The 24,667-nt window shown below is 56.5% G+C and overlaps 2 protein-coding genes across 2 annotated transcripts; one reads left to right on the top strand and one right to left on the bottom strand.

The window, feature by feature from the left end:
- Nucleotides 1-336: 336 nt before the first annotated feature.
- LOC143401722 (kinesin-like protein KIF25) lies at nucleotides 337-5,210 on the bottom strand. The gene is made up of 5 exons (XM_077109627.1): nucleotides 5,146-5,210; nucleotides 2,941-3,091; nucleotides 1,517-1,601; nucleotides 1,020-1,175; nucleotides 337-515 (listed from the first exon to the last, which is right to left on the bottom strand). Exons 1-5 carry the CDS (start codon nucleotides 5,208-5,210, stop codon nucleotides 337-339), a joined length of 636 nt encoding a protein of 211 aa, XP_076965742.1.
- Nucleotides 5,211-7,483: 2,273 nt separating this feature from the next.
- On the top strand, nucleotides 7,484-23,636 carry LOC143387745 (centrosomal P4.1-associated protein-like). The gene is made up of 9 exons (XM_076841944.2): nucleotides 7,484-7,531; nucleotides 8,561-8,695; nucleotides 11,739-11,818; nucleotides 12,223-12,298; nucleotides 12,541-12,642; nucleotides 14,649-14,789; nucleotides 17,228-17,312; nucleotides 22,311-22,428; nucleotides 23,417-23,636. Exons 1-9 carry the CDS (start codon nucleotides 7,484-7,486, stop codon nucleotides 23,634-23,636), a joined length of 1,005 nt encoding a protein of 334 aa, XP_076698059.1.
- Nucleotides 23,637-24,667: the final 1,031 nt, after the last annotated feature.

Here is a 24,667-nt window from a genome sequence, read left to right as displayed (position 1 = left end):
GAGCTCCTGGGTCTGTGGCCTCGTTTGTGTCTAAGGAGGCACAGCATGCAGAGCTGGGCCTCCTGGGGGGCCGTGGGCCTGCCGCACAGACAGCACAGCTCCTCACCCACCTGAGCACCTGCTGCCCATCTGCTCCGGGAGGAGGCTCCTTGGACGAGCCGTCCTCTCTCTGGGCCTCCTGTGCCGGGTGATTTGGCCTGAGCTGTGCGGGGATCTCCCGGCCAGCCAGCCACAGGTCCCTGGGGCACCACAGGCTCATCAAATCCAAACACATTTACTCCTCAGGCACCCACCCTAGAAAACAGGGACAGAGAGCACACTTCCGGGGAAGGGGACTCATCGAGATGCTGAGCCCACGCACGACTTCCTCACCTGGGCGCAGGAAGGCCTCTTCCCAGCCAGTCCCCGCTCAGCCTGCCGAGCTCGGGCCCCAAACCCCAGGCCCTGCAGTGTCTCTGCCACGTGCTTCTGCCCCGGGGACACACAGAGGATCACCAGGAGCTTCGCATCGCCCCCTTAAATAAAAGGAACAAGATGTGAGCTGAGTAGGAGTCATGACAAATGGCATCTACATGTCCCAAAGCACTGGACGGGGTCCAGCTGCCTACACAAAGTCCACTGGCACTTGGAGCAGAGTGCGGTCCCCAAAAGGTGGCTGATACAGGCCCTGAGGCTGCACCAAGTGCCCTCACCCCACTCAGCAGAGCTGCAGCTCCCACAGCTTGGGGACCCATGGAGCAGGTGGCCCTGGCTGCTGCTGAGTCCAGCGTGGTGGAGGGAGCCCTGAGCCTAGCTGGATGGCCAGGGGTGCACCCCTGAAGGCACACACCAGCCAGCCCTACCCAAGACTGTGGAGGGCACAAGTGCAGTTGCCACCAAGTGCCAGGGACGTTGGAGAGGGGACCTCCCAGAAGCCCAGCAGACTTGGGTAGGCCCCAAGGACAATCTGGACCAGGGACAGCTCCCCCAGGCTGAGCTCACAGTGTTCTCTATTCTGGGTTCATCTGAGGGGGACGAACCGATGGTGTCCTGGAGCAGGTGGGTAAGCTTGCTGTTCCGATAAGGCACGTGGCCACGGCGCTCCGACAGGGCACCCAGGACATCTGCCAGGGCTGCGAGGCTCCAGTTGATGAACGAGGTCTCCCTTAGTGCCAGGCCAGTCACCCCAGATGCACCTGCAAGGCACAGAAGCCCCCTCAGCCACCCTGCACTTCCAAGCGCCTACGAGTAAGGAGGCTCTGGGCGGAGGGCCTCTCAGCAGCTGGTGGGGAGGCACCTCCTGGGAGTCCTTACAGTGGACTCCGCCATCGCGCCAGCATGGCTCCTCCAGGGGCCAGAGCTGCTCCTGGAAACTGAGGAGGAAGAACGTGACCTCTGATGGCCCTGGGGAGACCTCTGATGGCCCGATGTGACAGGGATTCGAGTCACCTGAGCAGAGGTGCCAGGCTCAGAGCTTCCTGGTGGCCGGTCAAGCCTGGCTGTGGGCACCCCCAGGTGAGGGCCAGCTCCTGCTCACCTGCACACTCACTGCCGGCCAGGTCCACCAGTTGCAGCTTGGCCCGCGCTTGCCTCGCAGAACCCGTGTGGTCCACAGGAAGGGGCTGGAGAGGCCGAGCCTGGGGAGAGGTGCTCCACCCCTTCCCTGCCCCAGCGTGACCCTGCAGGGGGGCTGGATGGTGCTGCTGGCCTGGTGGGAGGAGAGGACAGAGGACAGACGGGCAGGGAGTCAGTGCGGAGGCCTCTTGCAGCTCCACCCTCCAGGACTCACCCACCAGCGAGAAGCTGGTTCTGCCTCTCTCTTCCTCTTAGAAACAAACTGGGCACAGGGACAGTTGGTGGGTTCTGTAGGGGACTATAACAAGAAAAGGAGGCGGGTAGCATGCTTCACGTTGGGAAGTCTAACGAACGCCCAGTCCATCCCAAGAAAACTAAATAATGCTTCCTAGTAGTCCGGGTGACGACGGTGACTGGAACCCTGGGAAAACCCATGCCCTCCTGGAAATCCATCCATCAGCTTCACAGAAGCCCGAAGAAGTGCTGTGTCCATGGGTCTGAAGTCTCGCCCTGCAAAGTTCCTGAACAGACTCCACGAGACCTCGAGAGCTTATGCTCATCCCCCAAAACAGAAAACACAGAGATTTTCGTAGGAGAGCCCAGAACCCGTGCACAGAGGCCACCTCTGTGTCTGTGTCTTGTGGCAGCACTCACAGGATCAGCAGAGTGCCTGGCGCTACCTGGGCCCTACCTGAGCCCAGTCCTGTGCCGGGCAGTAGTGTGCTGGCTGGTGGAGTGGCTCGAGGAGTGAGTATGCTGCCCCCCGACCTCCCTTGTCCGGGGACCACAGTGTGGAGTGTCCTTGTGACAAGATGCACCACATCTGTCTACACTGGCCTTCCAGGCAAGAAGGAAATGAGCTGGAGCAGGTTGCAGGGATTCCCTGGGGCTGCATGGGGGGCGGGGCCAGAGCGGGCTCTGTAGGACACACCCTCTGCACCATGGACTTCCACACGCCATGCGGGGCCTAGCCTTGCCTTGCCCCCTGGCGCCCTGCCGTGCACCTGTGTGCAGGCACGTGTGGGCCTCTGTGACTGGAGTCCAGGAGCTGCTGCTCTGGACGCCGTGGGCCTCTGTGGCATGACATGGCCTTTCTGACACGCCGGGAGTTGATCTCTCTCCCACTGTGCAGTCCCCTCAGGACACTGTCCCGCGCCCCCAGGTGCTGCATGCCCTGTTGCCCATGTCCCTAGCAGATGCTTCCTCCCGCCCACCTCCCTCTCTCTCCCCAGCCTGTGCCCTAGGGCCTCCTGTGTTCAGGTCCCAGATCCCAGGTCCTTGGAGGGTGTGGCTGCAATTCCTGCTCCAGACCCCGGGTGACCCCGGGATTTTTCCTCTTGGTGGATTTCTGTTACTTGAACTGACCCGGCGCCAATAGCAGCTCACCAGTGCTGTCTGAGGGGACACCACGGTCAGAGTCACCGTCACCACCAGGTGAGATCTGGAAGAAGCCATGTGCACCAAGGTGGGGTGCCTCGCTCTGAGCTGCAGACCTCCGTGGACAAGTGCCACCAGCTCTGCGGCGCTGGCGACGGCCCTGGCAGGGGAGAGGTGTTAGAGGGCACCCAATGGCAGGTAGCAAGTACCACCAGCTGTCCCCAGGCCAACACAGCGGGCCACCGCTAACAGACACCGCTCCCAGACATGGGTACGGCAATTCCAGAGGAGACTGAAGCTGATTTAGGCCAAACAGAACATAAGCAATTACAAATAACCAGTGGTTTCACCAAATCCAAGGTCAGTAACCCCCAGTTCCCATCTTCCTCCATCCATTTCACCCTCACGGACCCACGTTTTTAGAATATTCTATCAAATTAAATTCAGGAGATAAGAGCCCATGTCCGTGGATGGGGCTGTTGCTCAGGCTCCGCAGGGAAGGGCTGCATTTGGATCACAGTCCGTCAGCCAACAGCTGAGAGTCTGGGTTACTTCTGCAAACATGTCACCACCAAATGCCTGGCACCTCAGGCTTCTGGAAACAGGACCAGCCACCGGCACAGCCTTCTCTTGCTGAGTCTGAGTCCTCCCCGGCTGGGCAGCCCCGCCGTGGCCTCAGGTGGGAACTCCTCCTGTCACTCCCTGGTGGTGGGGCAGGTGCTGACCCACACAGGGCTTTCACAATAACTGGAGAACCCAGGCCATGTGAGGAGTGCACATTCACAAGACGCTGCGTCCCTGCGCTCTATAACATGCTGATGTTCAAGTGTGAGGAAGTTCACTGTCCTCGACTGACCGTGGGCAGTGAGGTCCCTTCATCTGCTTTTCCTCTCCTTCAAGGTGGGGCTGAGGAGGATGGAAGACACAAGCACAGCGGACAGGGGAGTACAGCAGGATCGGGCTGTGACTTCACCCCAAGATGCCCCACGAGCAGCCCTGCACTCCCCAGCCTGTGCCCCCAGGTCTGAGTCTTAAGCAGCCCAGGGCCTCAGAGTGTTGGGCCCAGTGAGCCGGCGCCCCCACACATTGCTACCTTGCACAACCTATTTTCTTTAGACTAAATAAAGCCAAGGGAAAAAATGTTGCTAGTGACTTATGAGGGGGGAATGTTGCAAAAGTCATCCATAAACGCCCAACAATGTCAGCCTGGAGATCCCGAAGAGAACCAGGCCCCCGTCCTGAGCTCCGAGATTAAAGGAGCCTGGGCTCCCTGTTTACAGTCTCCTTTAAGAGAAGAGCCTGAGGCCCGTTTCATTCTTGAGATGGCCTGCGCTCTGTCCCTCCGCTGAGTGCCCCTTGCCTTCCTAAATGAATCTCTGCTATGCCTCTTCCCGACAGGTCCCCAAATTATTTTTCTGCAGCAAATGTCAAGAGCCAACAAAAGCTGAGTTAGGTCCCTGTCCCCTCCTGGCCCCTTTGGTGACAGGATGACACCCTCCCATGGACTCTGATGAAGACTTTTAAAGAGACATTTATTTATATACACTTTTAAAAAGCCTTTTCTATTTCTTTCTCTTGGGCTGAGGACTGAACCCAGGGCCCTGCATGCACAGGCTGGCATTCCACCACCCGGCTCTACCCCTTTTTTATTTTCAACAGCTTTATTAACATATTATCAACATATAAAATTATTGAACACCTTGATGTTTTGACAGACTCACACACTGTGACACAGTCACAGCATTCCAGCTGATTAATATCTGTCACCGCTGCACAGTTCCCAGTAAAAAAGGCCACTTTGGGCTGGGGGTGTACCCCAGTGGTGGAGCGCTTGCCTGGCACACATAAGGCCCTGGGCCTGCTTGATCCCCAGCACCATGAGAGAGAAAGAAGGAAGGAAGGAAGGAGGGAGGGAGAGAGGGAGGGAGGGAGGAGGGAAGGAGGGAGGGAGGGAGGAGGGAAGGAAGGAAGGGAGGGAGGGAGGAAGGAAGGAGGGAAGGAAGGAGGGAGGAAGGAGGGAAGGAGGAAGGAAGGAGGGAAGGAAGGAAGGGAGAGAGGGAGGGAGGAAGGAAGGAAGGAGGGAGGGAGGGAGGGAGGGATAAAGGAAGGAGGGAAGGGAGGGAAGGGGGAGAGAGGGAGGAAAGGAGGAGGGAGGGAGGGAAGGAAGAAACATTCTTAAACTAAAAATTGGGCGACATGCACTGAATCCTGAACCCTATGTGGCCGTCCCGCTGACCACCAGCCTGATCCTTCTGCACAGCTGGCTCTGCTTGGGCCATGGCCGTTCGGCACCTGGGCGGCAACTGTCCCTCGGGGGCCAGGGGACCTCTGTCCTGAACTCACGTGCAGGTCAGACCCGGGACCTCTGTGCATCCTTCCTGGGTTGTCACGACGTCACGCTTGACCCCAACCACTGCTCCAGAACCCTCTTTGGCCAGGAGATCAAAAATGTCGTTATTGTAAATCTCCACTATGGACACCTCAGCCGTGGGGCTTCTCGGTGGACTTTCTGAAATGAGCCTGGGGAAGCACACACGGACACGGGATTAACTAACAGAGGACAGCCCGGCCCCATGGCAGATGGCCGCAGCCACAGACACTCAGCAGGAATCCTGCAGCAGGGTGCAGGGCAGGTCTCACAGAACCCAGGTCACTGCGAAGGGAGTCCCATCTAACCTGGAGGGAGAACCGTGCCTGGGGACAAAGTGGCTTCATGGGAGTCTTGCTTAAATCAGCTGCTGCACAGCCCTACCCTCAGGCCCGGCGGCCCAGGTGGAGAAGAAGGAAGGATTCACAACCAGGAGCAGAGACCCGCAGCCAGCTCACCCTGGGGCACGAGCCTGGGGCAAGCTGCAGACCCCAGGGCTCCTTTGTCTGAACCCCCTGCTTCAGGGAGGCTTGGTCAGCGGCATGGAGGCCAATCCACTCATGAGGTCCAGCCAATGTCCCCTGGCCTCCTGCACGCCCACTCAGCTCTCAAACACCACCACGAGTCTCACAATGCTTCCGCTTTTAAAGTGTGGTGTGCTGACCACTGGAGAACTGGAACTAAGGGGGCTGCTCACCTAGCGGGGAGCCCACCCCACCACTGCCCGCCCTCCCACATCCCTCCTGATCCTGCTCTGCCCCCTGACCTGTCCCAGGCCAAAGGACAAATGAAGCTGCTTCATGGTCCAGATTCCCGCCTCCCTGACACAGCACAGTTGGGTCAGCTGATCCCCATCCTGCATTGCTCTCGCCCAGGAGGACAGGCCCAGGGAGGGCATTGAAGGTGGGCTTGAGGCAAGTCCTGTGAGATTTTCCCGTCCTAGCTTTGCCAGAAGGAGTCGTTAGTCCAGATCTAGAGACAGTTGTGGGTAAAACAAGCAATCGATGTCTTCTCATGGCAAACAACAGACCTAGGCAACAGAGCAAAGGTGAAGAGGAGGCAAGGGTCCAGACGCCGGCCGTGCGCACACTGGAGTCTGTGGGGACCGTGCCAGGAACAGGGTCTGGAAGATGCCAGAGGAGCTCACTAAGCCGGCAGCTGGGTGGACATGGCCGATGCAGACGTGGCCTTTCCTGGCAGGGGCCAAGTGTTTCAGGGTCATGGGCCCCGAAGCAGGTGCTTCTCATCCACAGAATTCCCCAGAGTTCATTTAAAATGCTCATCGACTCGTCCTCTGGATTCCAGAAGTGGTCGGAAACTGCATCTTCTCTTTCAGCCTTTAAGCAGCTAAGTTTCTCGGGCAAGATATGCGGTCGTCACGGAGAGCAGTGTCCTGTGGTCAGCCCAGGCGACCCCAGCCCAGGCTCCTGGGTTACATGGGCAGGCCCCGCAGAGACCCCTTTCCCTCCTGCGTGCCCTCGGCTGCTCTGTGTCATGCCCAGTGGTCCTGCCCACGTCCTCCTGCTGCCACCCACGGTCTCTTTCCACTCTAGGCTTCTTGAGGGCTGAAGTCATCACACTCACCTCACGTGCTCCGTGCCTCTGACGGTGTTGGGGAAAGCATGAGGGTGAGCAGAGACCCCGGCCCGGGAGGCAGTGTCAACAGAAGCTTAGAAGGAGCGGGGAGATGCAGAACAGAGTCCCCGAATCTCACTTCAAACGGCAGCAATGGCTTCTCTGGTAAGTGCAGTCTGGCAGGACCCTGTTTTAGGGTGAAGGGTCTCAGACACTCCCTGATACGTGGCCCCGTGTTGTAAGTTTGTCTTTTGGCGGGAGGACAGAGCACATGTTAACTCCGGCACACCCATGCTGCCCCCGACCAGTGCGGGCAGCTGAACTTAAGGTCACTCGTGTGAATTTCCTGGGACCCCAAATAAAACACAGACACACACTTTACCTTTAAATCAAGCTCCAGGACGGCTCCTCCGCTCTCGACCTCAAGCTCCCCAAATGGGAGCGAGGAAAGTCACGAGAGGCTGGCAAGAGTGAGTGAGCACGTTTGGAAGTGGGCTTTTATTGGGGGGACCCTCGTCCTTAGAAAGTTCCATCAAAAAGACCAGGAGGGGCAGGGTTACAAGGACAGGTCACAGTGATTCGACCCTGGGGCTGCAGGACGGCGCGCCTATGTCTGAGGACACATTCTGCTACTTCCAGGATCCGGGCAATATCCAGGTAACTACAAAAGTGACCCACAGAGCCTCTCGGATCACGGGAAGGGGAGTGCCAGTCATTCAGCAGGACCGCCCCCCCCAGACTCACCCCCACGTCTGGCTGAACAATGTCTAGAGCTCGTCTGAGGTGACCAGCTGGGGTCTCAGCTCCGAGAGATCAACCTCATCAGTTTACACTTGGACTACGATCTCGCGGTGCCTGTCCTTCTGAGCTGGGCTTAGTTCTCCTGGCACAGTGTCTCCAGGTCCATCTTCTTGTACACGACAGGATCGTCCTTCTGTGGCCGACTCGCGTGCTCCATAGTGCACATGGCCCGCCCCTTCTCTGTCCACCCTCAGCTGACGGACACTCAGACCTTCTGTGACTAGAGCTGCGGTGACCCAGGGAGAGCCGGTGTCCCTCAGCACACTGATCCTCTCCTCTGGACGTGTGCCTGGCAGTGGGATTGCTGGGTCACGTGCTGGTTCTGCTGCTGGTGTTTCAGGGAATCTCCGTGTGGTTTTCCACGCTGGCTGTGCTGATTACACTCCCACAACAGTGCAAGGGCCCCTTTCCTCCACCTCCTCGCCAGCGGTCACCTTCAGTCTTTTTGGCAATGGCCATTCTCACTGGAGCCTGGTGAGGGCTCACGGTGGTTCTGACTCGCGTTTCCCCGACTGGTGGTGTGGAGCATTCGTATGCCTGTTGGCCATTTGCATGAACTGACCGGTCAGGCCTGTTGCCCATCTCTAGTCAATTCTCTAAGGATTTGAGCCCTCCACGCTGTCTGCTCTGGTGGTCCAGATGGCTTGGTGCTCTGGGTACAGATGCCGAGAGGCTGCCTGCACAGGTCCTTCACAGTGAAGGAGGAGCAGGAGGACTGAGCAGGCAGAGGGCAGACGCTCCCCCGGAAATCCCCTCTGCAGGCCTTCTCAGCCCTCAGCCTCCAAAGGAAGTGAGGAGCCTCACGCTCCAGCCAGCAGTCCTGTGGCTCCCAGCTGCAGCTGGCCGTGCCTGGGGGCTCAGACCCGCACTCCCCTCACCCTGGAGGTTCTGATCTGCTTCTCCACCTGGATGGGCACTGTCCACCTCATCTCTGAGCTCTTCTGCAACCCACAGCTGAGCAGTGTCTACGGACACCGAGACTCCCCCAAAGCTGGACCCCAAGAACTGAGCTCAGCATCGGTGAGGCAGCTCTTGGTGTGTGTCTGTGGTGGGGCCTGATGCTATTCCCAGGGCCCTGTTCTGCTCAGCCGAGGAGATGGGGAAGGATGGACGCCTGTGCCCTGGGGGATCCCTGAGGGCACGTGCATAGCTTCCCTCCCCTCACACACAGGCACAGGCTGGGAAGTCTGATCTCCAGGGCCTGTCACTGCAGCACAACATTATGCAAAGGGCATGTGTCCCAGGACAGGTGGCCAATGACAGAAAATACAGAAGGACTTTGCAGCATGCACCCAGAAGTACTTAGTCCAAGTAAATTGGTAGACACGTGAGTTTGACAAAGATTTAAGGAATACCAGTTTGAAGACACTAAAGCACCCGGCTTGGTGGGGTTGCTACATCATGGTTCATCCCTGGTTTTAGGACACAAAAGGACAACACAAGGAAATAGAGACAAAAGTCGAGTCTCAGGGTGGGGAGCACAGAGGCCGCTGGCTGTGCTGTCTGTCCCCACGGGGCAGGGCCCGGGCTGGCTGGGTGGGCAGCCATGGTGCGTGCAGAGCAGCGTGAGAACCAGAGGGGAGTGCAGAGGCCAAGCCCGGCGTGGGCTGGAGAGCCTCACCGTCGCCATGGGCCCTGCCAACCTGGGCGGCTGAGGACCTTATGGTTTTCTCCTAGGACTAATTTAGGTGGGGACATCCTGACCATGGCCACAGGTCTCCTGTGGGGACCCGTTAATGGAACAGGAGACCCTCCATCAGGAGGCATTTGCTCCCTGCGGGGGAAAGGAGCCCAGGGATCTTGGTCAAGAGCTCTGTCCTCGGGAGACTTTCGTGAGCTGAGGGAACGGCTGTCCAGAGTGAGCTGACCCTGGGCCTGCTCTCCATCCCTCCCGCCCCGTCTCATCCCACACAGCACCGAGGTTCTGTGCTCGGAGTCACCACCATCCAAGTACCTGAAGAGCTCCTGGGACCGTCTGTGGCCAGCACGTGCGCTCCCCTTTCCCAGGGCCATCCTCACCCTCGGGGGCACATCTCTGTGTCCCCATCCAGGCCCTGATTGTGGGCTGTGGGGGCTGGCCAGGACCCTGTGCTCCTGCGATGCCCCCCAGGGTGAGCGTGGAACAGAAGACACCCCTCCTTGAAGAAGGGCCTGAAATCTCCTCTCAAGTGTCTGTTGAAGCAGGGAAGGGCGTGTTCCTGGCGGGGTTTGCATGTCTGAGGCCGAGGAGGGGCCCCATGGGGTTCCTGGCTTCCGCTGTCGTAGATTCTTGTGCTTCCACACTGAATGGAAGACGGGAGCACTGAGCTGGCTACCTACGAGTGTGCAGCATGTGTCGGAGGTAACCGGCCACTGAGTGGGAACAGCACACCCCTGTGCCTGACACTGCCCACGGCCCGCAGCTTTGAACAGCACAGAGGCCGACACTCGCTGTCCTTGTCCTTGGTGAACTCAGTGCTAAGCCTTTTCTTTCACTGTGGTGCCGACCCTTCCCTACACTATGGACCACAGTGGCCCCAAGTTCCAGGGTCACACGGGCAGCTGTAAGGTGGGAGGGGGAGGTACACTGTGCAGGCATGAAGACAGGGTTGTCATCGTCTGGATTCTGCGAGAGCCAGCACCGTGAACTGACTCAGATTTTCAGATGATTTGATTGCTATTAACACAAAATACCCACCTTTACTTTTAGCCAATAAGCATAAAACTAGGAAGAACCAACCCAGAGAAAACAGCAACACAGGAAGACAGACCCAGAGCTCCTCACGGGAGTCTGCAAGACAGGACTGCCGCTGGTCCCCTGGAAGAGGCACCCCCGCAGGTGGGGAAGGTGACCCTGAGAACCCGCACTGTTTACAGGGGCCGTGTTCACAGCTCAGATGTAGATGAGCCTCCAGGTAGATGGAAGGAGTTCTCCACCTGTGGGTCACTCATAGACCTGGTGATTTTATTTAAAATAATTATGTTTTTCATAGAAAAAACCTTGAAATTCTCCAACCATGTCTTCATGCTTGAAAGATGAACTAAGTCAATAGAGTTAAAAAAAAAATTCTTTACCATTCTCTGTAGCTGGTATTTTCTTCTCATATTTAAAAAACCCTCTCAGTGCCCAGTGCCATGCTTAGGGTGTTGGGCTGTGGCTGGAGAGCCCTGGCAGCTGGAGACGGCTGTGTGCAGGACCAGGGCTCCCGCCAGCACTAGGGGAATGACTCGCAGCTTTGTGTCTTCATGCCCAGGATATGCACCACCTTCTGCAAAAATCCAGGGGCAGGCAGTTACCAGCGCCCGCCTCTGCTGTCGGGTTCCAGGGCCCCAAGGCGGTGGCCGGAGAGGACCAGGGTAAGCACCGTGGCCATGCAGGGCACTTGGAGCTCCCTGACTCCTGGCCACGGCTCATCTGACCCTGTGCAGGGTCCTCTGCATGCCTCTGGCCCCCTCCTCGTCTCCCCCCACACAGCCCACTGCTGGTCCTCCACAGGTTCCTCCAGGAACAAGGCTGACACCTCGGCCCCCGGGGTGGCAGCACAGACAACTGCCTTCTGGCCCAGGCAGGCCTGGCCTCCTGGCTCTCCGAGGGGCTCTCCTTCCACTTCCACTTACTGTTTGTGCCTTTGCTCTTTCTGTGGAATCCCTCCACCCTTGTGAAGGCTGCCCTCAACCTGCAGGCTGGCCTCAGCCAATGGGGCCTTCCTGGACAGCCCCCTGCTCTCCTGGAAGCCCGCAGAGCTCCTCCCCACTGCCTGGTCTCTTTCCATGTATCCAGCAGGCCAGTTTTCCTGTGTCCACCTCCTTGTTGGTCACAGGCAGCTTCAGGGCAGATGCTGGTTCTCTCGGGTTAATCTGGTCAGTGCTGCACTGGATGCACGTGTCCAGTGGCTGAGCTCTGAACGCACTCAGCCTGCACACCTCCCAGGACCAGCCACTCCTCCCTGACCTGACCGTGGCACTCTGGAGAGAAGAGAGCGCTCTCTGCTCAGCAGGACGTGAAGTCAGGCTGGGTCAGTGCTGCTCCTGGGCTGGAAACCCACCTTCTCTGCTCTTTCAGAAGTGCCCTTGCTCACTGCAGATACTCCGGAAGTTGGGCTCCCCATCGCGGGCCACGCTGGCGGCCTCCCTCATCCTTGCCCTTTCATCCAGGGGCCGCAGGTAGGTGGGTTGAGTCCAGCTCTGAAGTCAGCTGCTGGGTCCCAGGGACTTGAAGGTGGTGGCCAGAGGCTGTCCCAGCTTCCCCAGGAGTGCAGGAGCCCGGCGTGCCAACGCCTCCTAGGCCAGCTGGCCCTGCCTTGCCAACAAGGGACCCCACGGGAGGGAGCACAGTCCGAACCCGAGCCATGTTCTTATGACTTAGTTGTTCCCCAACACAAAGTTTCATTACATTATTTTCTACTATTCTCAATGGAAATAAATGGAATCAAAGGTAAATAGAGCGAAATTACCAGTGAGCTATAGCTAGTGGTCCACTCCGCTTTATTTAATAAGAAATGTCAAAAGAATGAAACAGTCTCTCCAAGGGAGCAAATCCAGACTGTGAGCTTGCGAGGTTGAAGTAGGAGCCTGGAGAGGAAGCACGGGAGTGGGGCCCGGAACCCACACTCCAGCCCCCTTTCTGAGGCCTTCGTCCAGCCGGTGGGCGGTGCTTTCCTCTGGGTCTCAGTGTCCGGGGTTCGGGCGGCTGGGCTCCAGGCCTCGGCGACCTGCCTTCCAGGATCGGCTGTGGGATGTGGCAGCTGCCACCATGGTGGTCCTGGCCCTCAGCTGAGAAGCCCCAGGGGACACCCGTCCTGAAGGCAGGTGTAGTCCCAGCCCCGAGCGGGTGCCCTGCGGTTTTCTGGGCCGCTCTGGAGACATTGGCTCTGCTCCTTCTGCAGGGTCTTCCTGAAAAGCCAGCACCTTTTGGAGAAGCAGCACACCCCACGGACACCACGAGAGGAGAGCAGGAAGTGGACGAGAAGCAGTACCCGGACGGCAAGGTGGGTGTCCCAGCACCAGGCTCCCAACCACACCCCGTGCTCTGATCCCCGTGGCCTGTGGCTGACCCGAGGGCCAGCAGGCAGCGTCAGGCAAGGCTGACAGCCAGTGGCTCTCCACATGTGCTTGAGAGCAGACTTCTCTCCTGCGCCCACATCCTCACCTTGGGGGCTGCCTGTATTCCAGAAGGATCCATTTTCAGGGACATTGTTGTTGACCCCAGAAGGGCCACAAGAGGAGAGAGCTGCGTGGCCGCATGGCAGTCTGTAGGCTCTGCAGAGAGCCTTGGAGTGGTGCCCACCCGCTCCTTGGTCAGCCCAGTACCACGCAGTCGGAGCCTCTCTCCTGGCCCTGTTAGGAGCAGGGTCTTCCTCCTCTGACTTCTTTGAATGTTTTCTGGCCTAAAGAAACGTGGAATTTGCTCTTGCAAGTGGACACAATGTTTGGTGGGCTGGTCAGGGAGTGCTGGTGCCGTGAGCCTGAGTCACTGAGAGCCCCTCTCTAGCACCGTGCTCGCTCGGGGGCCTCAGGGACCAGAATCCACTGGCGTGCCTCGTCCTCCCATCTCAGTAGCTCAGGCCCCAAGAGGGTGACATGGCTGGTGTGCGTGACTCAGCACTGGGAAACATAAAGGCGGACATGCAAGAGGCAGGGCCACCCCTCCAGCCCAGCACGCACCACTCCTCCCTACACTGGGTGACTGCTGTCTGGTCCCTGGCTCCCCACCACCTGCTGCTGTCCCATGCTTGCTACTTCTGATCTCTGCCACTGTGTCCTGTGCGTCCTACACTGGAGGTGCTCAATTCTTCTGTTTAGTTGATTTTTTGTATAATACAAAGAACTACACAATCACGTATCACTTGGTGGCAGTGACGTCTTCTCCGGGCCGCTTGGCCAGTCCTTATCCTCAGGGTGCTCATGGCAGCGCACACCCACCCCCTGGGCTCCGTCTAGCACCTGATGCCGTCAGGACCTGGGGACAGCAGGTGTGTGACAGTGGGCTCTTCTCTAAGTGCAAGGAGACCCTTCTACAACAGTGAGGCAACGTCCAGCACAGCAACCACACAGGCCAGTGCCACCGTCCTCACATGCAGTGCCATGAGCACAAGGCCACCAGGGCAGGGGCCGTCTCCAGCTCCATCAGTCCTCTCGGCTGCTGTGCCTGTGTCTAGCACTGACCGAAACCCTGCGGGCTGAGGGGCTGCCGTGCCTGTCGCTGACGCATGGAGACCTCGGAATCACACAGGCTTCTCTGTACCTGGAGGCAGCTGGCCCTTTGACGTTGCTGTGGTTGCCCTGCTGGTGGAGAGCTGGCCTCCTAGTTCTGAACCGTGCCCTCCTGCTCCACTCCCTCCGGGCTGCCCTGGGCACCCAGGGTCCTGGTTCACGCCTCCCACGGGGTGGAGCCCCGCTGCAGGTTTCCAGGGGGTCCCAGGAGGCCTTTCAGAGGTAGTTGAGCTGTACTGAGGGTTACCAGCGGCATGATCAGAAATGCCATGAGTCAAGTCTGCAGGCCCTATTGGGTGGCCTTCTCCCTCATTCTGATCATCCAGTGAGTAGGAGTTTCCATCTGAGGACAAAGATGCTCCTGCCTGAATTGCAACACTTAGAGACAGTGGCCTAGTACCATGCCTAGGAAACTACCGATTTACCGATTCTTCTTTGGAATCAGCATGGGGGTCGGCAGGATGGCATGGGAAGGAAACTCACTTGTGTGGAGGGTGTGTTACGTGGCCATCCCGCAGTTGGCACGGCCCTGAGCCCCACCAAGCACAGTGTCACACCATGTGGGTGGAGGGCAAGGCACGTGACCTCATGAGAGCAGGCCGCAGAGAAAGCCCTAGTATTTATTATTCACAGCCCGATTCAGGGAGGGGGTTTGGGCGAGTGTTGGGGAAATGCCCAGTGGGCAGTGGATGTGTGGGGGTTTTGAATGGAAGGAAAAGCGATGGGGCCACCTGATGGTGACTGCAGGTTCTAATTCTGGACCTGCTGTGCTTCTGTGAAGGTGGAACAGACACTCAGTGACGGCCGCACAATCGTCACCTTCCCCAACGGCACCAAGAAGGAGATCAGCGCAGACAGGAAGACCATCACCACCAGGTTTTATAATGGTGATGTGAAGAAGGTGAAGCCAGATCAGACAGTGGTGTGTGTCTTGTGCTTTCTTAACTCAAATCAGCCCGATTATTAGCAAGCGTTTTGGACATGGGTGCCCTTTATTCCCTGGGTGTTGGGGGACGAGAGAAGGAAAGGGCAGGCCACGGCTCTGCAGTCAGACCCGCTGCTCCGCAGCTGTGGGCCGCTCTGCGGCTGTGGGCACCTGACCAGTGAGAGCCCCCATGACCTGAGACCTCTTATTTCCACCTGGGTGCTGCTCACCAGCACCCACCCCGTTCCCAGTGCTCATTTAACGGTGTTTTTAAGGCTCTGTCAACGTGGCTTCTAATTAAGACCTAACTTAGATGGTTTTGAAGATTAAATAGACAAAAGTGTTCCTCAGCGGCCCCCACGGTACTGTCTGGAAACACAAGGGCACAGACGCTGGTGAGTGAGTTGGAGCTGGAGTGTCACCTCAGCACACCCTCAGGTAGGCAGGAGCAGGGCCAGTGCAGGCTAGAGGTCAGGTGGCCAGAGGGCTGGCTCGGTCCTCCCCCTGGCCCAGCTCTCACACAGCTGAGGAAGAGGTGCTGGGCTGCAGCCACCCCACTGGGGGGCAGGAAGCCCTGTCAGACCAGCCGTGCCTTCTGGGCAGCTTTCCATTTCTGCATCGGTTCTCAGGTGGGGTGACCCTCCACACGTGCTGTGTCTGGGGACCTTTTGGCTGTCAATACTGGGGGTGGCAGGGATGCTGCTGGACCTCCCCAGAGCCCAGGAGAATCACCCAGCCGCACTGTCGGCAGAGGTGAGGTGGGGAGACCCCCGCCGGCTCTTGTGCTTCTCCAGGGCTCCGTCCCTGACATCCGGTCACCATGGCTCTGAGTGGTGACGGCCGTGACTGAATGTGGAGGAAAGCAGGAGATCACAGACCTGGGCCCTGCCTGGGCTGGGGAGCCTTGAAACCCTGGGTCAGCTCTGTCCGCGGAGCCTGGGTGGGGAAGCCGGGCCGGCAGGTGTGGAGAAGGGTCTCCAGGGTGGAGACCGCCAGGAGGAGCAGGCTGAGCAACCCGGGAAGCTGGCGCTCTGTCTGGAGAGTCAGGCCTGGGGACCAGGGGAGGGTCTGCAGGCGGAGAACAGGCGACCACTGTTGCTAAACTGGTCTGGACGGCCAGCTCCCATTCCACCAGGCTTCAGGCTAGTGACGCAGCCTCCTCTGGGCCACTGTCCCTGCTTCACATTTTTATGAGAAGCAAGTTGCTTGTGCTGCTTGAATTTGGCCCCTGTTGAGGCTTCTGGCTCTTCCTGGGGTGGTGTCAGCCCCTGGGTGTGGACTGTCTTCTGCCAGCCCCCGCATTGTCCTGCTGTGAGCCTATGTCCCCTGTTTGTGCTGGGAAATGTGGGCCTGGAGAGGCACCGAGGGGGGTTTCTGTCACGTCCTGGCCGGGAGCAGCGGGAGGTGGCGTCCCTGTCCTCACCGACCACAGCCCCGGGTTCCCCTTGCCCTAGAGTAACAGGTAGCAGACTTGGGGTGGAGACGTGCAGAGAGGGTGACCAATCTAAGGTCCCTGAGATGAGGACAGGATTGCAGGAGACAGCGGGACCCCAGAGCAGGCCTGGGAAGGAGGCGCCTGGGCTTCCACTCACCAGGGAGCCTCTGGGCTCCATGTCCCCAGCCACGTCTTCCAGGGAACAGGGGAGACTTAGAGCAGTGTGGAGAAAGGAGCGTTCCCTGACCTGCCTGGCGTTTGGACGCAGCATCCGCAGGAGAAGAACGCCACCAAAGTTAGGGGCAAACCACCCTGGGGTCTCAGCACTGCATTTTCCAGCGGGTGGCAACGCCCTGTCCTGTGCCCCCTCTGCTACCGCAGGTGACCAAGGTGAGGTGGCTGCTGCACTCTCGGGCCAGCAGGGAAATGTCCTCCTCCTGCCTCCTGGCTGTGAAGGCCGGTGACTGAGTTGGCTGCTGTTTGTCTCTGGCCCTCCACGTCACCAAGGCTGAGGGCCCCTGCTTTGGGGTGGGAGGCCCTTCCCGCTCCCTCTGCTCTGTCTCCTCCTCTGGAACCACCAGGCATCGGGACTGTTGAAACCTCGCCATCTGTGGCAGCTCAGGGCACAGGGTGGGGACATCTAACACACAGGGGCGAATCTGCCCCTCCAGCTGCGTCAGCCCTGGCCTGAGCTGGGGAGCTCACCACGCGGGGCATGTGGCTCGTGGCTCCTGTCACCCACAGGTGCTGGGGCCTGGAGGCCACAGGCTTCAGCTCTGAGGGGCAGGAGTGAGAGCTACCCCCATCCCATAACCTGTGGCACTGTCACCATTTCTGAGGCCTTGGTGACAGCTCCTCTTTCTACTCATGGCTGTGTGGATCTGGGCATTGTGCTGGGCCCTTGCAACTGTGGGGGGCAACCTCGGCCACCCTCCCGCTGAAATCCAGGGGCGCAGTGAGTGCACACTTCCTCCCAACCAGGTCTCTCTGGTGCTTACAGATCTATTACTACGCCGAAGCTCAGACGACACACACGACCTACCCCAACGGTGTGGAAGTTGTGCAGTTTCCCAACAAGCAGACAGGTGAGTGGCATGGCCCCCCAAGAGGCCCAGGTGGCTTCTCATGCAACCGTCAGGCAGGTGATCTGAAGTTTAAGCTTCTTCATTAAAAACCCAGCGTGCATTTCCCTGGATTTCCCCAAGGGCTCCGGGCTGCTGCAGCACTGTGGGCACACAGGTGTGCCTGTCCTGTCCTGGGTGGCTTCACAAGGGCCACCTGTGGGCAGGTTTCAACTGCAGTTTCCTGTGAGTTTCCTGGCTGAGTATGAGAGGCTGTGACGCCAGGGGGCCGCAGGGCGGGGTTCCGGTGGTCGGCCTCAGCGCGCCTGGAGCCGCCAAGTTCTCCGTGGAAGCACCTGGACTCTGAAACCCCGACCTCGGGGACTCGTTTTCTGGCTCTGTGAGATTGCTTTGCCTCCTTGTAACTTAATTCCACTCTCATTTGAATCTCTACTTTTAAAAATAGTGATGTGGATGTCCTCTCCCAGAACTCAGCTCTCTGGGGGTGCAAACTGGCCGATAGTCTCCCTCCCAGAGGACACTCAGTGCTAACAGCACCATCAACTCGCCGCCGCCCTCCAGGACCTGGCTGGGGTTTGCACTCTCTGGGAGTCTTAATAAAGATGGGTTGCTTCCTGACCTCTTCATGTGCCTGTGGTTGTCACCATGCGGGAGAGTCCCAGGTGTCGCCGTCTTCCTCGGTGGCATCTCCGTGTGGACGCTGAGTGCCTAGTGGGCTGAAAGGTGGTGTCCAGGGCAGTGAGTGGCCTCCTGGTGACAGACCAGCTGTCTCCCCAAGTGGCCAAGCAGTGGAAGGGCCCAGCCAGCAGTCCCTTTCCCCACACTGACCTCTGCCAGCCCAGTGCCAGCAAACAGGGGCAGTAGGGAGTGCCCAGATCCCAAAACAAAGGCCGGCGTTTAGATCAGGAGGTGGGGCAGGCCCTTCAGTGGACATTTCCCTGAGAGGAAGCTGCTGGGCCCCTTAACACAGAAAGCCACGCGCTCGGCCCCACTGTGGGAAACCCACAGGCTGGTAGCTCGTCCTCAGGGGGCGGCCGGGAGGGCTGGGGTCAGACACATTCTGACCAGTAGGTGGAGCCCTTTTGGCTGTTCCTATGAAGTCTCCTTAATCAAGCAGGTGGCGTGATTTCTGGAAAATAAATATTTTGGTCTGGATTTCATTCCTTAGTTTTCTTATTCTATTTTAAGAAGTCTAGCCATATAATTGTAAAGCAAAATAAAAACAAAAACCTAACATCAGACTTTGCACACAAGAGCACGCGGCTTTTTTTGCTGTAGCAGCATTGGTGGGGACAGTTGATCGGACAGGGCAGCACCGTGCGGGAGATAGATTCAGAGAGCCGACCCAAGGCTCTGCCGTTAGGACCACCGTGAGCCCCTCTGGGTGACCCGGGGAAGGTCATCGCCTCTGCCTCCATTTCATCCTGGAGAGCGAGTGAGTCAGAGGACCAGTCCATGGGCCATTGCTGAGGCCCCCATGAGCCAGTTCACTCGGGGCACCCCAGGGCTCTGTGGTGGGTTTCCTTGGGGTACCCCAGGGTCTCTGGGGGTTCTCGTGGGACACCCTAGGGCTCTTGGGGGTTCACTCAGATACCCCAGGGCTCCATGGGGGTTCACTCAGTGCACCCCAGGGCTCCTGAGGGTTCTGCAGGTGCTCAGCAGTGTCTGACACACCACCGGCTGCAGACAGGTAAGGTGTTGGTGGTGGTGATGGTCTGACAGCACAGGTCTCTACAAGGGGCCGTGTACTGGTCCCCAGGAGGTGGCCGTGACAGTGATGGGTAATCTACATCCATATTTCCCCAAATCATTCTCAGTCTGTGGACAGCAACAGCACACGTGTTCTGTGGCTTGACAAATGTATCTGGGAAGTGATGGATCATGAGAGGCTGATCTTCCTGAGGTTCTTAGGGTCTTTAATAGTCTGTGGGTCAGCACCTCTTGGCGAGGGACGCAAGGCACTATCATGTTGCCCCATGCATGCTGAACATGCCAGGGTGCCTCTTCTCAGGGACTGTGTGTTAACACGGTCCCTGGCACGAGGTTTGGGAAAATCCATAGGGCTCAATAACCAGGGAGGCCTGTTGTTGACTTCTGATGAGGGCCCTCGAAAGTCCAACAAAGGGGTCACTTGATTACCAGCAAAACTACCTGTGAACCAGGTCTGATGTGACTTTCTAGGTGTGGCACTGGGGTGGCACTCTCTTTGGGTCATTCTTACTGTCCACGTCCAAGCTGATCCTGAGCACTGGGGGTCCCGTGTTCTCCTCCCAGGTCTGGGGCGGCAAGGCCGGCTTCCTGCCTGCCAGACCCTCACTGTGAGCGCTGCCTTCTTTCCCACCCTCTGCAGTGGCTGGGGTTTGCATTTTCAGTGAGTTTTGTCACTTGTAATGCCAAGGAAGCCCAGGAAGCTTGCAGCCCAACACGCGGGGGGAAAATGCTTTGCAGCTAATGCCATATGAACTTGGTAGTGAACTTGGGTGAATGCCACTCTCTCTGCAGCCTCCCTCTGACGTTCTCTGCCCAGCTGCCAGCATTCTTTGTGACAAATGCCCTCTGGATTCTGTATGTGTGTACTTTTCTTCCTGATTTGCAGTAACAGGAATGGCTGAATAGGCCTCTTGGCTCAGGAAAAGCAAAACTTCCTGCTTCAAGGTTGGTTTGAAAATCGTCCCGCACTGCGCTCATCTGTGGGTGCATGATCCCGCCTACCCAGTCCCACCAAATACCCTCCCAGGCTCTGCAGACGGCCCTGAAACTGCTTTCAGAGCCAGTTTCCAGTCCCCAGGGAAGGGGCTGTGGAGACAGGTCCTCAGCAGCAGCCCACCAGGTGACCGTGCACCAGTGTGTTTGTTTAAGAAGGCGCATTGTTCCATCCCAAGTTTTCTAAGGACTCTCCATCCTGCTGTCCATATTGGCTGCACCAATCTGCAGCCCCACCAGCAGTGTGTGAGTGTGCCCTTTCCCCACATTCTCACCAACACTTATTGTATTCTTGATGATTGCCATTCTGTCTGGAGTGAGATGAACTCTTAGATAAGTTTTGATTTGCATTTCTCTATTACTAGAGAAGTTGAACATTTTTTTTTATATATTTGTTGATTGATTGTAGATCCTCTTCTGAGAAGAGTCTGTTCAGCTCCTTGGCCCATTTATTGATTGGGTTGTTTTCTGCTTTATTTGTGTACAGTGAATCGAAGAACTTCCTACTGTCATGTATAACTGTTTAGAGCTCATAAAAAATTGGAAAAAAAAAAGAGAGAGAAGGCATGTTGTTCTGTTTGCATGACTTTAAGCCACAAAAGCATTTTACATTTGGTTAAAAAAATAGCCTGCACTGGGCTCCAGCTCATTCCTGGGCTAGTTTCCTTACAATTGATGTTGCTTTTTTCTGTCTAGGAAACATGGATAACCAAACCAGATTGGGTCTGTAGAGCCCAGCTAGTGTTCTGTAGAAATACTGAGTGGGTGGGCAGAGAAACCTCTGGGGCTCAACATTTCAGAGAGTGTGGGTCAGAAGGATACCAAATATATGTGATACTGGAAGATGATCTTTATGTAATCGCCCATAATATTTTAATTTTGTTAATTTAATTTTTTCCTATTGGTAATTAGTGCATATGCTGTATTCGGAAGCATGGTCACACAATACCATTTCCTCTGGATTGCACTATTTCAAACGCAGGCGTGCTGAGAGGGGCGTGGCCTCCAACACTCTAGTACAAGATCCGACTCTCTGTGGTTCCACTTCTTTGTTTTAGGCTTACTTTAGATTTTTTTTTAAACTTTTTATCTGTTCACTTTAATGTAATTTCAAAGATACAGAAAGTTTCCAGGAAGGCACGGAGGTCTCCTGCGTGTCCCGTGCTGGGAGTCACTGGTTCTAACATTTTGTCGCGTTCCTTGGTCTTTCTTTCCCCTGGTGCGTGTGTGTAAAGGAGGCTTATCTGAGCACAGTTGGGAGAATCTGAATTTTGTGTTGGGGTGAGACTGGGGCGATCACTCTGCCTGGAGCACGATGCTCCAACATGCATAGAAAGTGCTGGAGTGGTCCGTAGAGCCGGTCTGGAAGCTGGTCCTAGTCCTGCATGGAGGTGTCTTGGTGCCCTTGGGTGGTTGCAACCCTCACCCAGGGGCTGACGACCAGGAAACGCATTGCTCACAGCTCTGGAGGCTGCCCACAGGTTCAAGGGCTGGTGTCTGTGCTTCCCGTGGAGGGGAGGTCATTCTGTGGTCACTCTTCTAAGGGCATTAATCCTTCCTGAGGACTCCTCAAAATCAAATCCTCCCCAAAGACCCCACCTCCTACACTGTCACTGAGGGGGAGGGTTTCAACACATGAATTTTGAGGAGACCCAAACATCCAGACCATAGCAAATGAGTCACTGTCAAATAGATTTGAGCCGCCGAGTGACCCGGGAAGGTCCTGGTTTAGGAAGATACTGTGCTGAAGGGCCAGCATACGTGTGCCCATTGTTCACGCCCCGGCTACAACGGAGAACTTGACAAGCATGCTCCCATCACGGGGTGTCAGGGGAAGAGTCTTGATTATTCCCATATGATATTTAAGTCCTTGAACTGTTTTCATGAGTAGGGGCACCAGATGTAGCCCGGGGGCCAGGCTGACTGGCAGCTGCAGCCCCTGCCTCTGCCCGGCACGGGGAGAGGGTCGTGCTGTGCACAGCTGGCCTGCAGAAAGAGCAAGACTCAGAATTCACACGCAGCTCGTACGTGAAGGAGGATCACTTCCACATCGCCATAGAATCAAAAAAGATAGCTCAAGCCGTTCTACTTATGCTAAAAGTTATTCAGTTATCTAAAATTCAAGTTTAATGGGCATTTTGTAGTATATCTGCCGACCCTAGTTATCAACACCTATAATTAGGAAATAGTATCTTTTCTATGAACCTCAACAATACCTTGTATAAAGATCATTTACATGTAACATGGTTTCTGAATACATTCAAGGTAACATGCATTTTTAAAAAATGTATTCTGCAGAAAAATTCCACCCTGATGGCTCCAAAGAAACTGTGTTTCCTGATGGGACAGTGACGCAGCTCAAGGGTGGGCGTGAGGAGATCGTGTTTCCAGATGGGACAGTGGTCATCGTGAAAAGGTCAGGATCATGTCAGGCCATGTGAATCCAAAGCACCCCCAGTCTTTGATTTGTGTATTCAACAGTGTCTTCATGTTAGTTTAGGGTTTTGGCAAAATTAAAGAGTGTTTATTTAAATGCAACAGTAGAAAAATCAAGTCCTTGGCCCTAGAAATTGCCTGTGACCTTGATCAAATCCCTTCATAGAGAATAAATGTTGAACTGGAATTTTCAGGGTCAGTCCCGTGCCACATAATGATGCTGTCTGCAATGGTCTCATGGGACTGCAGCGCCCAGGGATGCCCTAGCTTTGTGTGTTGGTATCTAAACCTCCAAGCGACACACTGCTCAGAACATGTCTCCATTGTTAGTGACACAGGACTGTATTTAATTCCCTGAAGCTGCCATGCTTGAATTGTAATCACAGGACAGTTCCAGACCCAGGTGCAAGTGTCCATCAGACCCCGTTGCCCAGCCCAGGTCTAGTATAGAGCACGTGGAGATGAGCAGTTTGGGTACCAAGGCCGTGCAGCTGGGGTCTGCTCTCTGGGTGCTGGTGTATGTGGAGAGCAGAGACGAGGCCTGTCCACCCAGTGGCCTAACTCTTCCCTGTCCTCCACCTGGCGTCCACAAGGCTGCAGGAGTCCCGCTGTTCTCCTGTTGGTTCTCTTGGTCTGCTGCAGTGGACATCTCCCATCACCTGGGGCACTTTTCTTGGTGCTCACCATACTCCCTGGGTGAACACCTCTCACCTCCCTCCCAGGCTGTCAGCCCAGGTCTCAGGCTCTCTGCCCACAGATCTGCCCCCCTGCATCGTGGCCCATCCCGTCACTCCCCACCTTCCTGTCAGTGCCCCAGGCCCCTGGCATCTTCCTGTGCCTCTGTGTCCTGGCCTCCAGGGCCTGGCTAGGAGTCCAGACCCTGTCTGCCACCACTCTCCTGCGGGTACCACACTTGTGGCCTTGGCTAGGGCACTGCCCAGCTTACCGGGGTGTTTCTCCTCTACCAGGAATGGCGACAAAACCATCCTGTTCAGCAACGGGCAGAAAGAAATCCACACAGCCCAGTTCAAGAGGAGGGAGTTCCCCGATGGCACCGTCAAGACTGTGTACTGCAATGGCTGCCAGGAGACCAAGTACGCCACGGGGAGGGTCAAGGTCAAGGATGAGACTGGGAGCGTCATCCTGGATGGGAAGTGGAGCCACCCACAGACCCACCGCTGTGCGTGAAACCCGGTGACAGTGTTGGCTAAAACAGAGACAGAAGCTAATGTCATGTTAGCTGCCCCAATGACCCCGGAGAGCCCCAGGACTTTAGGAGTACCCTAGAACTTGTAAAGGGAAAGACATTCTAGTCTCTGCTTAGGGACAGTGGTCAGAACTGCGCTAGTCAGATGGGGCTCACAAACCACTTCCAGGCACCCCCCCATGGCACCCTCTGCCACCAGGAAGCAGTTCCACCATGTACCTGGGTGGCAGGTAGAGATGGCAGGCCAGGCAGCTTCCTGCCCAGTCCCTCCAGCTCTGCTACCAACTCCAGCCTTGCTTATGCCCCAGAACCACCGCACTCAGCCTGACCCGTTCCCCTCAGTTCTGTGCCCTTGTCAGGCCACATGGCCACAGCCAGGGGGCCCCTGAGAGGCTGCTCAGGGCTGGAGCAGTGCTGTCATCCTGGCCCCAGGCTGCCTGGGAAGTGGGCCACCTCTTGAGACTCTGCACTCTTCGTCCTGGTTTAAGAACAAAGTCCAGTCACCTTTTCTATTGTTTTGCAGGATGCCCGGAAGACACAAAAGCAATTGCTATTCAACCAATTTTTACCCTAACATGTAGAATCCCACCCCAAAACAAGAAAGAAATAATTTCTTGAAAATCTCATCATAAGATATATGCTTATTCATTTTTTTCAGTACATACACGTGTTTTTATGTGAAGGAGGACATGAAATATAATGTTTTGGTGCCAGCAATTATTTTGACCTTAAAATACATGGTGCATACAGGATTATAATCTTCAGAACTTTGGTAATGCCATTTAAAATAACTCAAAAATAATGTGCTATCTTGAGTTTTCAAGGGGAAAAAATTCTACTGCAATTTCCCTGGATGGAGGCCTGCCTGTTCTTTTCAAATAAATGTCAAGCCAAGATGAGGACATTTGTCACACAACTGTCCAAACAGACCCATGGTTGGAAACCGACTTTAGGTTTGGCTGAAAAAACTGGACTTTTTTTTTAATCAGCTTATACTAGGAATTACCATTAA

The sequence above is a fragment of the Callospermophilus lateralis genome, chromosome 6 (assembly GCF_048772815.1).
Source record: "Callospermophilus lateralis isolate mCalLat2 chromosome 6, mCalLat2.hap1, whole genome shotgun sequence".
Taxonomy (NCBI): domain Eukaryota; kingdom Metazoa; phylum Chordata; class Mammalia; order Rodentia; family Sciuridae; genus Callospermophilus; species Callospermophilus lateralis.
This window is presented reverse-complemented; position numbering and strand designations above follow the sequence as displayed.